The sequence below is a fragment of the Octopus bimaculoides genome, chromosome 11 (assembly GCF_001194135.2).
Source record: "Octopus bimaculoides isolate UCB-OBI-ISO-001 chromosome 11, ASM119413v2, whole genome shotgun sequence".
Lineage (NCBI taxonomy): Eukaryota > Metazoa > Mollusca > Cephalopoda > Octopoda > Octopodidae > Octopus > Octopus bimaculoides.
In genome coordinates this window covers 51,316,859-51,329,928 of record NC_068991.1, presented here as the reverse complement: position 1 = coordinate 51,329,928, position 13,070 = coordinate 51,316,859, and the positions used below count along the sequence as shown (strand labels likewise).

Sequence of the window (13,070 nt, the reverse complement as noted above, 5' to 3'; positions counted from 1 at the left end):
TATATATATATATATCAGATTGGAGCCTGGTGTCGCCTCCTGGTCCACCAGTTCTCAGTCAAATCGTCCAACCCATGCTAGCATGGAAAGTGGACGGTAAACGATGATGATGATATATGTGTGTGTGTGTGAGAGAGAGAGAGAGAGAGAGAGAGAGAGAGAGAGAGAGTGGAGGGAGAGAGAGAGAGAAAGAGAGAGAGAAGACAGCTGTGTAAAGAAGTGCCATGTCATCAATAAATTTCAAGATCAAATTCATTGATAAATTGTTGAACTGACCCAAGTGGATTCTGTCTTTTTACAAGTTCAATTTTATGTCACCACTTCAAGAACTGGAGACATTAATGTTCCTTTCAGCATCACAAGACAAAATAAAAAATATTGAATTGCATATGTAACCAATAAAATTTTGCTGACTGAGGTGTGTATTGGATGATCTCTTCAGGATGGATATCAGCTTGAAGAGGAAAGAAATTTTCCACCAGGATTCCATCTCTGAAAGATTACCACCTTTCCTGCATCACCACAGGTGAGACAAGATGAAGTCAGTCCACTAATTCAGCTACCTGGTGCACGGTGCACCATCACATCAGAGACTAAAATAAACTGTGGGGTTAACAACAGACTAGTAGAAGAAACCAGACCATTTGGCAAACATTTGGTCCAAAAAAATCTGGAACTGAAACATCTCAGGAAGTCTATAAAGATCTGGAAAAAAAAAAGACACAAAGCTGTAGAACTGACTGGTTCTTGAGCCATTTGTCACCTTCTATCATCATATATGACTCCTTGGGTATTTCCACCATCAACAAGAACCGCTAGGGTAAGCTTGTTACCAACTTTGAAGTCTTTAAACAGGCGAAAGTCAACAGTGTCAAGGCCATGTCATTAAAGTTGGAACTGTTTTAGACAGGGCAAGTTTCTATGATGGACATTCAAAGACTGCCCACAGTTTTGCTGTATGACAAACCCTCTGCTGGCCACTATAACAGACAGGCTTCAAAATAAAAGTTACAAAGATGCCCCTGAAGGAATATTTTAATACTATTGCATTGTTATTTGGCTTGTGCATGAAGAGAATAACAAGATGTATTCAGATCTGTTTAAAATTCCAAAGCAAAGGTTGGCAAAACTCTTGTTGAACCATTTTAAACATATTCTAGGTTCTCTAATCCTCGATGTATTGTACATAAATATATATATTGTTTTATCATGTGACTTACAAATGTACGGTATGCAAGTGGGCTTAGTAAGTATGATTAAGTTCTGATTTGTATTTTATACAAATAGTGACTGCTATAAGTTTACTTCATATGCTAATGTTTGAAGGGGGACTTCTGTATGTGAAGAAGATAGTAACATATATTTATAACTGTTCAAATTTTAACACCAAAAGCTTTTAAAAATACTCTAGTTTAAGTCATATGTATACTAACACAAGTTTGTTTTTGAAGTGTTGAAATGTATTGTAGAACAAGTAGAAAGATAAATTTTTTCAACACATAAATACTGAACAGCATATATAAAGGATAAAATCCCTTTAAGAGAAGAAAAATTTGCTGTTCTACTCTAGTTTAACTTTAAATTGTTCTTTCTGCTTCTCTCTCTCTCCCCTACTTTTCTCCCCTCCTCCATCTCTCTCTATATCTATCTATCTATCTATCTATCTATCTATCTATCTATCTATCTATCTATCTATCTATTTATCTAGACTTTGCCTCTGACAGTTGTGACTCCTCACAGCAGTGAGGGAGAGTATACCGAAAGCACAGCTGCTAGAGTTACATTAGAGTAGGTAAACTTCAAAGAGCTATTACCTCTGTAGACGGGGTGGGGAGTTCTCTCTCTCTGAGCAAAGGGTAAATTTTATGATGCATGTGAACAAACTGGGATGCTGCATAGTTGTGAGATGAGGACACTGAATGCAGAGGATGTTGAAGGTTAGAGAGGATTGTAGAGAGCATGTTCTCCTGGATGTATAATTTTAATGTGTATGAACGATGAAGCATAGATGAGATGAGAGAAGAACTAGGCAAAAGAGAAATCAAATGTAAAGTAACAAGAGTGATAGATGCCATGCTGGTATGGACACGTAATGTGGAGGGGGTAAGTTGATTACATCAACCCAGTGTTCAACTGGTATTATTTTTTTGACCCTGAAAGTTGACCTTGGTGGAATTTGAACCCAGAACATAAAGACATATGAAATGCTGCTAAACATTTTGTCTGGCACACTAATCATTCTGCCACCTCACCACCTCAATAATAATAATAATAATAATAATAACAAGAACAGCAACAACTCTAATCTGGTGTGATTATTTCAATGGTCTATCATTGAATAAAGTGAGTTTCTTTGCCCTAAATATCAAGAAGATGGAAACAAAATTGAAAGAAGAAAATCTCATAATAATAATAATAATAATAATAATAAATACACACATACACATACACATATGTATGCATATGTATTAGAGGAAACTTTCCATAAGATTCCACAAATAACCTAAATATACTCCTGGACAAAAGATTGAAAAACAAAAGATGAAATTTATTATTTTTCTTATAACTAATTATCAATTAGATATTTTCAAGTAACGAAGTTAATTAATTTCGGTTATATGTCAGTCACCAGTAAATTTTGCACTGATCAAGATGAAGAGGCTCACTCATTGGCTACAGATCTGCTACTCAGATGCGAGTTAATGCTGACAATGATGATGATGTATTATGATGGAATGTAAAGGCATGTGGCCTAGTGATTAAATGTGTTGCACTCAAGATCATAAGATTGCGGTTTCAGTTCCCAGGCAGGCTGTGAATTTATATTGCTCCAGTTAACTCAGCTGTAAATGGATAACCCCATGATGGGCTGGCCTTCCAATTAGGGGAGATGTTCACCTGCTCATCTAGCCAGTGAGACAGCATCATTCAGAAGCTAAAACAATGCAAAGTGCATTGTGACCAGTGACATATAGAAACACCCAATAGTCTGATCAATTATGTCAGGGTTTTTCAAACTGTGGTCCACGGACCACAGGGGGTCCGCAAGGACAAGACAGGGGTCCGTGGAAAGCCAAGACAGGGGGTCCATGCAGAGCCAAGCAAGCACATCCTTCTCACTAAGTATGTATTAAAAAATCCTGTGTGTATAACTGACAATAAACCTATTTGCTAAATACTGTTAAATAAATAAATGTAAAAATATGTTATTTTAAGCAAATATTTATGTATAAATTTCATAAGTGTTTATAAGGGGGTCCCTAAGGTAAAGCCTGAAATATAAAGGGGTCCGCAAATCAAAAAGTTTGAAAACCCCTGAATTATGTGATCACATGATTATGATGAAATATAATTTTTGAATTTCAACTTCCATTTCATATCGAATTTACTCAGCTCTTCCTGAAGATGTCATCTCAGCTAATACTGTAGGGACAGTCAAGAAAAGCAGAGATAAATCACTTGGAAGATTAATCAAACTTTGTGGCACAACTCTTCAAAACTGGTCACATGCCAGCATCCTTATTTACAACTAGCAGTTCCATACAAGCACAAATGCCAGCAACAGTAAAATGCAGCACCAAGACAATGAGATATTGATTGCAGAATGACTTCAATTTAGTTGCAAGGCATCCAGCAAAGTTTACATTGAAAAAAAAAAAAAAAAACATCTGGATCATCTGCAATTATGCTGGGATCTAATTAGAGTTAGCTTAAAGTCTGTTTTGTGACAAATGATTTATTAAGCAATTAGTATCTATGATTTCTTTCATCTGTCATTCATTAACCCTTTCATTACCAAATTTCTCTTGCAACACACTACCTTGTTTCAGTTAATTTCGAAAAGAATGCAGTATTTAGAAAAATAACCTTGTCATTATTAAATCGTGATCTGGAACATAAATTACCAAGGAATTCTGATGGAAGGTTTTAATTTGGATAACTTTAAAACAAGGAGTTTATATCATACAGCCAGGGCAGCCTTGGACAGGCTGTTATTAAAAGGATTAAACTCAAAATGCAATCCAAAATATAAATTTGCAGGAGTTAATTAATGACCACCCTATGTGATAAATAGAATATTTCTGTCAGGGAAAGAGCAACAATTTGAATTATAACTAAAAATACAACCATACACTCAACAAGAATTTACCTAATCATATAATGATCTATAATCTCACTATATCCCTACAGGAAAGTGCACCCTTCCATTCCGCAAAATGTATAAAGGAGCTGGCTTAAATCTAATCCAATAAATGGTCAGGATCATCTCCAACCTGGATCCTATAGAAAATGTATAGAATCATATGAGAAAGAATATAGTAGCTTATAATGCCTCATCAATTTCAAAATTAAAAAGAAAAGCTACTACAAGTTTGGACAGAAGAGATAATCCCAGAATGCTGTACATTGATAGTTATACGTTCTCGAGCTGTTTTAGTTTATCATAAAAATTATACCTTAATTTTTCATCTCTGTCATCAATTATAGTTTTTTTTCCAGTGTTTTGACCATACATGTGTGTGTGTGTGTGTGTGTTACCAGCAAAACATATATCCTAAAAAGGAGATGCAGCAGGGTTTCTCAGGAGTAATTGATAATGTAGTCACTTAGATTATGATACTTATGTGGTCTGAGTCCTAATAATCATACATCTTTATGCATTGTATATTAAAAAATCTATATTGTTCATCTTTAGTTTTGGTTTTAGAGTTTGTTGTCTCTCATTGACTTCAAAGCTTGGTTAATATCATTATCATCATCGTCGTCATCATCAACTTCTATAATTCCTTGTTAGCTCGGTAAGTTATTATTTAAACAACCATTCTATGATAAGTAAAAATAATCCTACAAACTTTTGAATAATAAATCAGGTACTTACTAAAATCTCACTTGCAGATGGTGGAAATTTTCGAGCCATTACTCTTGGTTTTCGTAATTGCGAGTAACAAATTTTTGCATATTTACCAACTGTTTCATCACCAATATGTTTCTTTACATATGAGACTAAATACTACAAAAAACAGCAAACAAAAAAAGTATAAAAGCAATTACAGGTGTGCAGGAAATGCAAATGCATGTTAACTTTAACAACAGGCTGTTAAGTATAAAATTTTACATTTAAAACAAGACATTTCCTAGAATGTAATCAATGAGTACAGCTATCTCAAAGTCTGAGCACATATGTAAGCAAGATTATATCGCTTATCTTTATGCAGTATCATATTATTACAGTAGATGCTATGTATTTGATGTCAGTTTGTAATATGACAAATGATTCAGTGAATATTAGTAACTTAATACAGAAAAAAGATTTAAATTCTACCAATTTACAAAAGAAAAAAATAAAAATAAAGATAACAAATAAATAAGAGCAATATTTTAACAGCATCGTAACATGAACTGGTTACTAATATTACCTTCTGTAATGTTTTGCTGGCTGAGAAAGCAGCAGAACAAAAACTCATCACACCCCAGGCCTTTATCAAAGCATCAGTATCTGGGTTCCTATGAGTCTGACGAACTATCTGGCAATATAATTCGTCCCTTAATTCAATCCGTTCCAGCCCATATCTCACAAAGTTCTGCAGAAATTGTATCACAGAATCAGAATTGGTTTCCTCTCCTCGAATGTATTTTGTTAGTTCCTGTTGAAAGAAAAGAAACATGATTCCAAATAGTTTTTAATAGTTGACTCATACAAACAAGTCTGGAAACAAAGTTATCACATTTGAAATCTAAAACATTACATGCTTTAACCTTTTTACCTTATCCACATGGAATTTGTGAATATTTTCTCCAAGAAACAAGTGTAATGATTTAAAGATAAATGGATTAAATATAATCTAAGATTTGAAATAATTGACTGAACAACACAATGCAATTCATGAACAACACAATACATTAATGGACAGTATTTTGGATTGATTAGTTAAGATTCTTAACGAGTGGAATAAGATAAATTTCACCTTTCCAGGTAGCAGAAGTCTAGTTAATAACTTTAGCATTTATACTTTCCTACTACAACAGAATTATAGCTCATATCATTGAGTTAATGATATATTTTTGATGAGAAGTGAATTGGAATCTCTGCTATACCATACTATTAAAGTTGTCTGTTCTCTAAAATATAAGACACTATAAACTTAGATTTGCAGACAATGGCAATTATATCGAAAATCAACCAATTATTCTAGTTGTCACAAGTGACAAAGGCAGGTAACATAATCAACAGTTAACAAACTCAAGAATTACTTTGAAATCCCAATTCTGAATTGAACCTGTGTTCTTGGTACATTTGTAAAATATAATTTTAAAGTGTGCAGTAACAAAAACAAGATTATAAAAATAGTCTGGTTCATCTTTTGTTTTCCTTTTCTTTCTCAAGTAAGAATCAATAGATTCTCAGACAGAGGGTATCAATCCGATCTTTTTAGTTCCCCACAAACAAACAAACAAAGCAAAAGAAAACAGTTTTCTATACATTCCCACCTCTCATTCCACTTAACGTTTCATTTTCCCTTTAATATATATGATCTTTTAAATTCAAAGAGTCTAATAATAATAATAGCAGCAGCAGCAGCAGTTACAACAACAACAATAATGACACCAACAGCAGAAATATATTGACCATTTGTAGTGTTGGGTAGAAGAAATCAATATCCACCTCTTATTGGTTTGCTTTCCTCTCTGATTCCTGATTCTATCAGAAACAGTGCTATTTATTTGTATATCTTACTGGGTAATTTTCCTAGCACCAAAGCCGAAAGCTAGGAATCCAAGATCAATAGTCTGTAGGAAGGGTTGAGGTTTCTTTCCTTCATACAATCAGTGGCCAATATGGTAGAATCAATACTGAGATTTCAATAGCAAATATTGCTGTTTTCTCAACCAAAAGGAGTAGATCAAATGACGTCTGTTTTTAACCCTCAAAATAAAACTCAGCTAAAAAGAAATTACCATACATGATATCAATTCTAAGTTCTTTTTATTTCTGTTGACTACGAAAACTGGTATACATGGGCCATTACTGTACAGATGATAATAACGGAACATTAAAATCAATATATTTTTGTCTCCGTAAACTATACAGAAATGAATGGAATTGAGAAGCTTAAATGTCAGACAATTCAGAGAAATCAAGATACGATAAACATTCAATGTCAGAGAGATTTTTTCTCTGGTCTTTATCTTGAATTAATTCTCAGATATTGGAAAGGACCTATATCTTATTAGAGGCTCCACTAAGTCAAATACTCCACAGAATGGTTATCTACAATAATTTATGTATTCTAACCTTTTTTCTTTTGAGACTTTACACATTTTTTCTTCTTTTAAATCAATCCAATGTAGTGTTTTTACCATATTCCTGAAACTTACTAATAATAGCCTGGCATGTCTTGTGTTATATAATTCCATCGATATCTTAGAAACTTTATAATAATATACATCACTCCCAGTACTTGATCGCTACTTTATCTATTTATCCTGGAAAGAAAGAAGACAAAATTGACCTTGGCAAGATTTGAAATCAGAACATAAAGGATTGTAACTACTGTCAGGCACTATTTCTTATGCTCAAATAATTCAATCAGACTACAGCTATGGTGCCAAGGATGAGAAAATTGTCATAATATCAATTGTTCTAAGGAATAAACAACTACTTCCTAACATAGTATTTCTAAAATAATGGTAAAGGCAAAGACCCCTTTTGGTTATGAATGACCATGGGATTGCACCAAGAAAGTTACTCTCTGAGGCACAAGTTCAGGCAAGGTTCTTTATGGAAGACCAGCAGTTGTCCATGCATACCAGCCTCCCCTTTCCACGCCAGTGATGTTATCCAAGAGAAAGGCAAAGGCCAGCACAGTTTAGCACCTGAGACATTGCAACTCATTTCTACAGCTGAGTGAACAGGAGCAATGTGAAATGAAGTGTCTTGCTCAAGAATACAACACACAGCCTGGTCCAGGAATTGCACTCAGTACCTCATGATTGTGAATCTGATGCTCCAGTGACTAACTTAATATTTTATTGTGGTTAAATAATTCTGTTTTGTTTTTGGAAAATGAGATTAGTGACTTTACAGAACTATTTCAAATTTTGATAAATAATAGTTTGAAGGAGCAGATAATAGGGAACAGTGAGAAATGGAATCTCATGAAAAATTTAAAACAGTTTGATTTATCATGTTAGTAAAAGTAATAAGTATTAGCCATAATCTTGAAATTTCATTGACAATTAAATACTAGTTTGTTAATGTCTTCAAAGCAGCAATGTGTCTAACACTGTTGCAGTATCTTGTTGGATTTTAAATTTGTTGGTAAAATTGTACTGCAATATTGGCTGTGATTTACCTTAGTTTATTCAATATTAACTTAGTCAAGATCTGCCTAATATAGTTAACAACATCCTAATCTAATTTAATAAGGCCAGGCAACTGATTAACATGATGTCACTTACACACACACAAAACACACACACATGCTTAATCTCATTGATATCAAATTTGTTTAGCAAATATCAACTCAATCTAATCACTATGTTCAATTCAGGATAGTAAAAATCAAGTTAATCCTAATTATTAGAAGAGATAACCCTTTTGTCCTGTCTACTGTTTTCCATTAAAATCCAACAAACATTATATTGATTCAGACACTCAGGACCCAGCTATTTTGGCTTAATAACACCATTGATATATTCACCATTAAAAGGATACCACTATCTTTTATTCTCATGCTAGGTTATTCTACATAAATTTTCCTATGATATATTTTACATTTTAATGTCTACATCTGATGGTTATATTAGAACCTTCAACATAAATCTCTGACATACAACTAGAACACAACCATAATAATTGTAAACTAACATTGACATAAATTTCACAGCCAAGCTTAATGAAACTCATGTTATCTAGTTCAAAGTTAATCCTGATTAAGTAAAACTATTACCAAAGGTGGAGCAAGCATGATCCCCCCATCATTTTAGGGATCTCAAGAAGCCAACAAAAGAGCTTCTACATATTACTAAGCATCCTGGAAATAGCAACCAAATCTCCCCCAAATCACATCGTAACATTGGTATATTTTGTATAGTAGCAACATATTAATTGCATATCACAAGGAAATAGAAAAAATCATGCATCAAGGCCACTTCTTCCACTTCAGCTGAATCATCAAAACAAGTTTGGGAGGAAGCGTCTATAAGATGGCCTAACCTGCCTGGTGTAGCAGCTAAACCTACCTCAATAAACTTCCAATTGTCTTTGAAGCAAGGACTGTATGTTTGGAGTCCATAAATCTTAGTAAAACATTCCTCAAAAACAAAGATAGCTTGACCCAGAACTGCTTCTAAGCCAGATATTTCCAAAATGTGAGTCATGACACTTGAGTGTGTTGATAATCTCTACATGTAACAAGAAATTAACTCAAATGTTATCAATTTTTATGAATAGTTAGTTGTAAAATATATTTGTTTTGACAACTTTACATATAATTAGATATGTGACTAGTAACACATTATATTTAAATACTAACAGATCTTAATGTCTCCCCCAAAATTTTAGTTTTAAAATGTGTTGCTCAGGTGAAAAGATTGTCCTAAGCATTAAATTGCAGTTTCTATATGAAAAACTTACTTAAGAACAGCTAGTTGGTGCTACACAATGAATTCTTATCTCAAACTTTGGACATATTATAGCAAACTGAATGCAATGTACCTCAATTATTAAGCTACACACCACATTATCAGTTACTGCATGAATGTGGTACTAAGTATTATTCCAGTCTGGAGTTAGACATATTAGTGTATCTTCTCTAAGGATCATAAGTAAACCTTCAATCAGTTTATTTCACAAATCTATTAGAGAATAGCTAATTGAGCTTTACTCAACAAAAACAGTAAAAAAGCTGTTTGAGTTCTGGAATTTGAGCTCAGACCAACAGAATTATAATTTCTCTTCCACATCAAAACAAGTGAAATAAATGTTAGTCACAACAAATAATTCTAATTAGAGTTAAAAGCAAGTAGATTTGTTTCAAACTATCTTTGGAGGATTTTCCTGTAGACTAAGTCCTGGGTGTGGCAACCAGCTTTAGACTTACAAAAAGTAAAGTTTAACCATATTTTTTTTTGCATCTAATAAGTTTAAATAGAATAAGATGGTTCACACCTGTTCCTTGCAATGTTTGACAGTAAAAGAAACAGCAATCTTTTTTTTCTTTTTAACCCGACAAATCTGCTTTATGACAGTTAAAAAGGACTGTAAAAAAATCAACAGATATTGTCAGGAAAAAGAGCAAAAACAAATTCAAAAATTCATTCTGCTATGAAAGGGCACATTTACTACAACTGCTGCTTCTACTACTGCTACTATTACTAGAATGATTTTAAAATTTTATTTGCCAAAAAAGGATAATAATGATTTCTCTGTTTGGCATCAGTTCACAGATTTTTGGAGGTGGATATGATTGATTTAATTGATTCTTTACACTAATTTTATTGATGACTGTAGAAGGATGAAAAGCAAAGTAAATCCCACTAGGATTTGAAATCAGAATATAAAGGCCCATAACTAAATACTGCACAACATTTAGTTGAGTAATAACAGTTAAATAGTAACAGTTGAGCAGTAGATGACTTGTAGTGCTTCATCAACTACAGAATGATAAAAGGTAAAGTTGAAATCAATAGATTTCCTCTTATTACAACATAAGCAATAATGATGGGATTGATAAAACTAAATATATGTTGGGAGCATATGCTAATGATACAAGAAAACATATTTTCATTTAATGCAGAACATATTACTATTTATTCAACAGAAGCGGGGGAAGAATACACCCAAAGGCTCCAATGACCATCGGATCATTGACAAAATAGCAATGAATAGTGCAAGAGATGACAGAGAGCATGGGTCATCTTCAAAAATGCTTACAACATTGTGCACCATTCTTGGATTGTGGAGGTCACTTAGAATGTTTGGCAGAGCAGAAAACCTAACCGACATCTTCAGTGATAGCACTATGCATTGTACAATGGACTTGATAGTGAGCATGAAATCGCTGGGAAGTGTAACTGTTAAAAGAGGTGTCTTCTAGAGGGAGATTCTTTCTCTCCCTTATTTGCTATTGCGTTACTAACAATTTCAATGACACATAGGAAAATCAATAGGAACAACAAACTAGGAAGAAACACATCTTCTCTGAATCAGCTAGCCTTCATGGAAAGCCTAAAGTCTAAAAGAAGAGATCAATTCACTTGTTAAAACAGTAAATGTGTGTTGCAGAGATGTTGGAAAGGAGTTTGGTACATTAAAATGTGCAACTTAAGCCATGAAGAGAGCAATGAGAGAGCATTTTAATGGAATAAACTTACTGGAAGAATGGATTTCAGAAACTGATGACAATGGATACAAGTATCTAGGAATTCTAGAACTCAGTAATATTATGTATATGGAAATGAAGGAAAAAGTGAAAACAATATATTTGAAGAGATTAAAGCTTGTATTGAAGTCCAAATCTAATTCAAGGAATCAGTTAAATCTGATCAATGCCTGGGTTGTTGTAGCCATGCATTATATAAGTGCTGGAATAGTGAATTGGATGGGAAATAAAATAGATGCATTAAGCAGAAAAATGAAAAAAGCCTTAATTATGCATGGAGTACTTCATCCAAGGGCCAATATCAGTCATTTATACATGGAATGGAAGATTGGCGAGAAAGGATTTATTAGTATTTCTGATTGTGTGAATAAAGAACAAAAGTTAGTAGATCCCAACATTGCAAAGAGTGGAAGAAGAACTACTGGAATGAGTTGCAATGGAACTAGGATTTACTTGTGTCATACTTAAAGAGAAGAAAATATATGAATGCATGATAATTTGCAAAAGGAAGAGTTAAAAGAAATGCAGTTACTTGAACAGTTTCTCAGAGACACCACAAAAAATTACAACTTATCATAGGAAAGTCTCTGAAGTAGAGATTTATAGAGTTCTAAACATTAGTTCAGTGAGGAATAGTATCTATTCTACTGATTCAATGAACAAGCAGTGCCTATGTAAACAGTGAGTGAAAAATATTGAAGATACCTAAATGTTAACACAGAAAGAAATATAAACAACATCATGATAATGTTTGTCACAGTTTATCACAACTGACACCAGTCACTTTGTATTATATGTGAATACAACATGCCAGACAAGTGATACAAGCCTGTACTAGATAAACCAAAAATTCTATAGGATTTTGACATCCAGACATCTAGAACAATTGAACACTGCAAATTAGATATCATTATGCAAGACATAGAAAGAAGGTAATGCCTCATGATAGATTATGTAATTCCTTTAGACTAAACCGTTTCAAACAAGGAAGTAGAAAAGATGTTGAAATATGCTAATTTAAAAGTAGAAATAAGAAGTGAGTGGAATGCCTACCAACAAAAATAAAATAGAACCAGCTATCAATGGAGTATTGGATTCAGTTCTCCAAAACTTCCAGCTGGAATGGTTGGATATCAAAACAGATATGTAAGTACTCCAGAAATGTTCCTTCCTTTGAATACTTTATTGTCTTAGAAAGTTAATTTTGGTGGTGAACTCGCAGAAACGTCAGCACGCCGGGCGAAATGCTTAGTGGTATTTCGTCTGCCGTTACGTTCTGAGTTCAAATTCCGCCGAGGTCGACTTTGCCTTTCATCCTTTCGGGGTCGATTAAATAAGTACCAGTTACGCACTAGGGTCGATATAATCAACTTAATCCGTTGTGTTTCCTTGTTTGTCCCCTCTATGTTTAGACCCTTGTGGGCAGTAAAGAAATAAGAAAGGTAATTTTGGTAAGGATTCACAGTATGCACAAAGAAGAAAACAATAAAACCCAGTATTTGATATCCATATTGTGTGATTGTGGATGATGATGATGACACCTATATTAATTTAGACACCTATATTAATTTAGACATATGAATGTTTGAAGGAAAGGATTTATGAAAGCAAAAAGGATTAAAAAGTAAAAGAAGCTGCATCTGTTTCCAATGGGTGTGTGGATGTAATGTGAGACCAGAAGTTTCC

General features: G+C 33.5%; 1 protein-coding gene across 2 annotated transcripts in view; it reads right to left on the bottom strand.

Moving 5' to 3' along the window:
- LOC106873920 (unconventional myosin-X) overlaps positions 1 to 13,070 on the bottom strand; it is a 545,087-nt gene that overhangs the window by 57,312 nt on the left and 474,705 nt on the right. For both annotated transcript variants that reach the window (XM_052971791.1, XM_052971792.1), the window contains 2 exons: positions 5,418 to 5,645; positions 4,880 to 5,011 (listed from right to left, as the gene is read on the bottom strand). In XM_052971791.1, the coding sequence (XP_052827751.1) occupies positions 4,880 to 5,011; positions 5,418 to 5,645 (360 nt within the window). The remainder of the gene's footprint in view (positions 1 to 4,879; positions 5,012 to 5,417; positions 5,646 to 13,070) is intronic.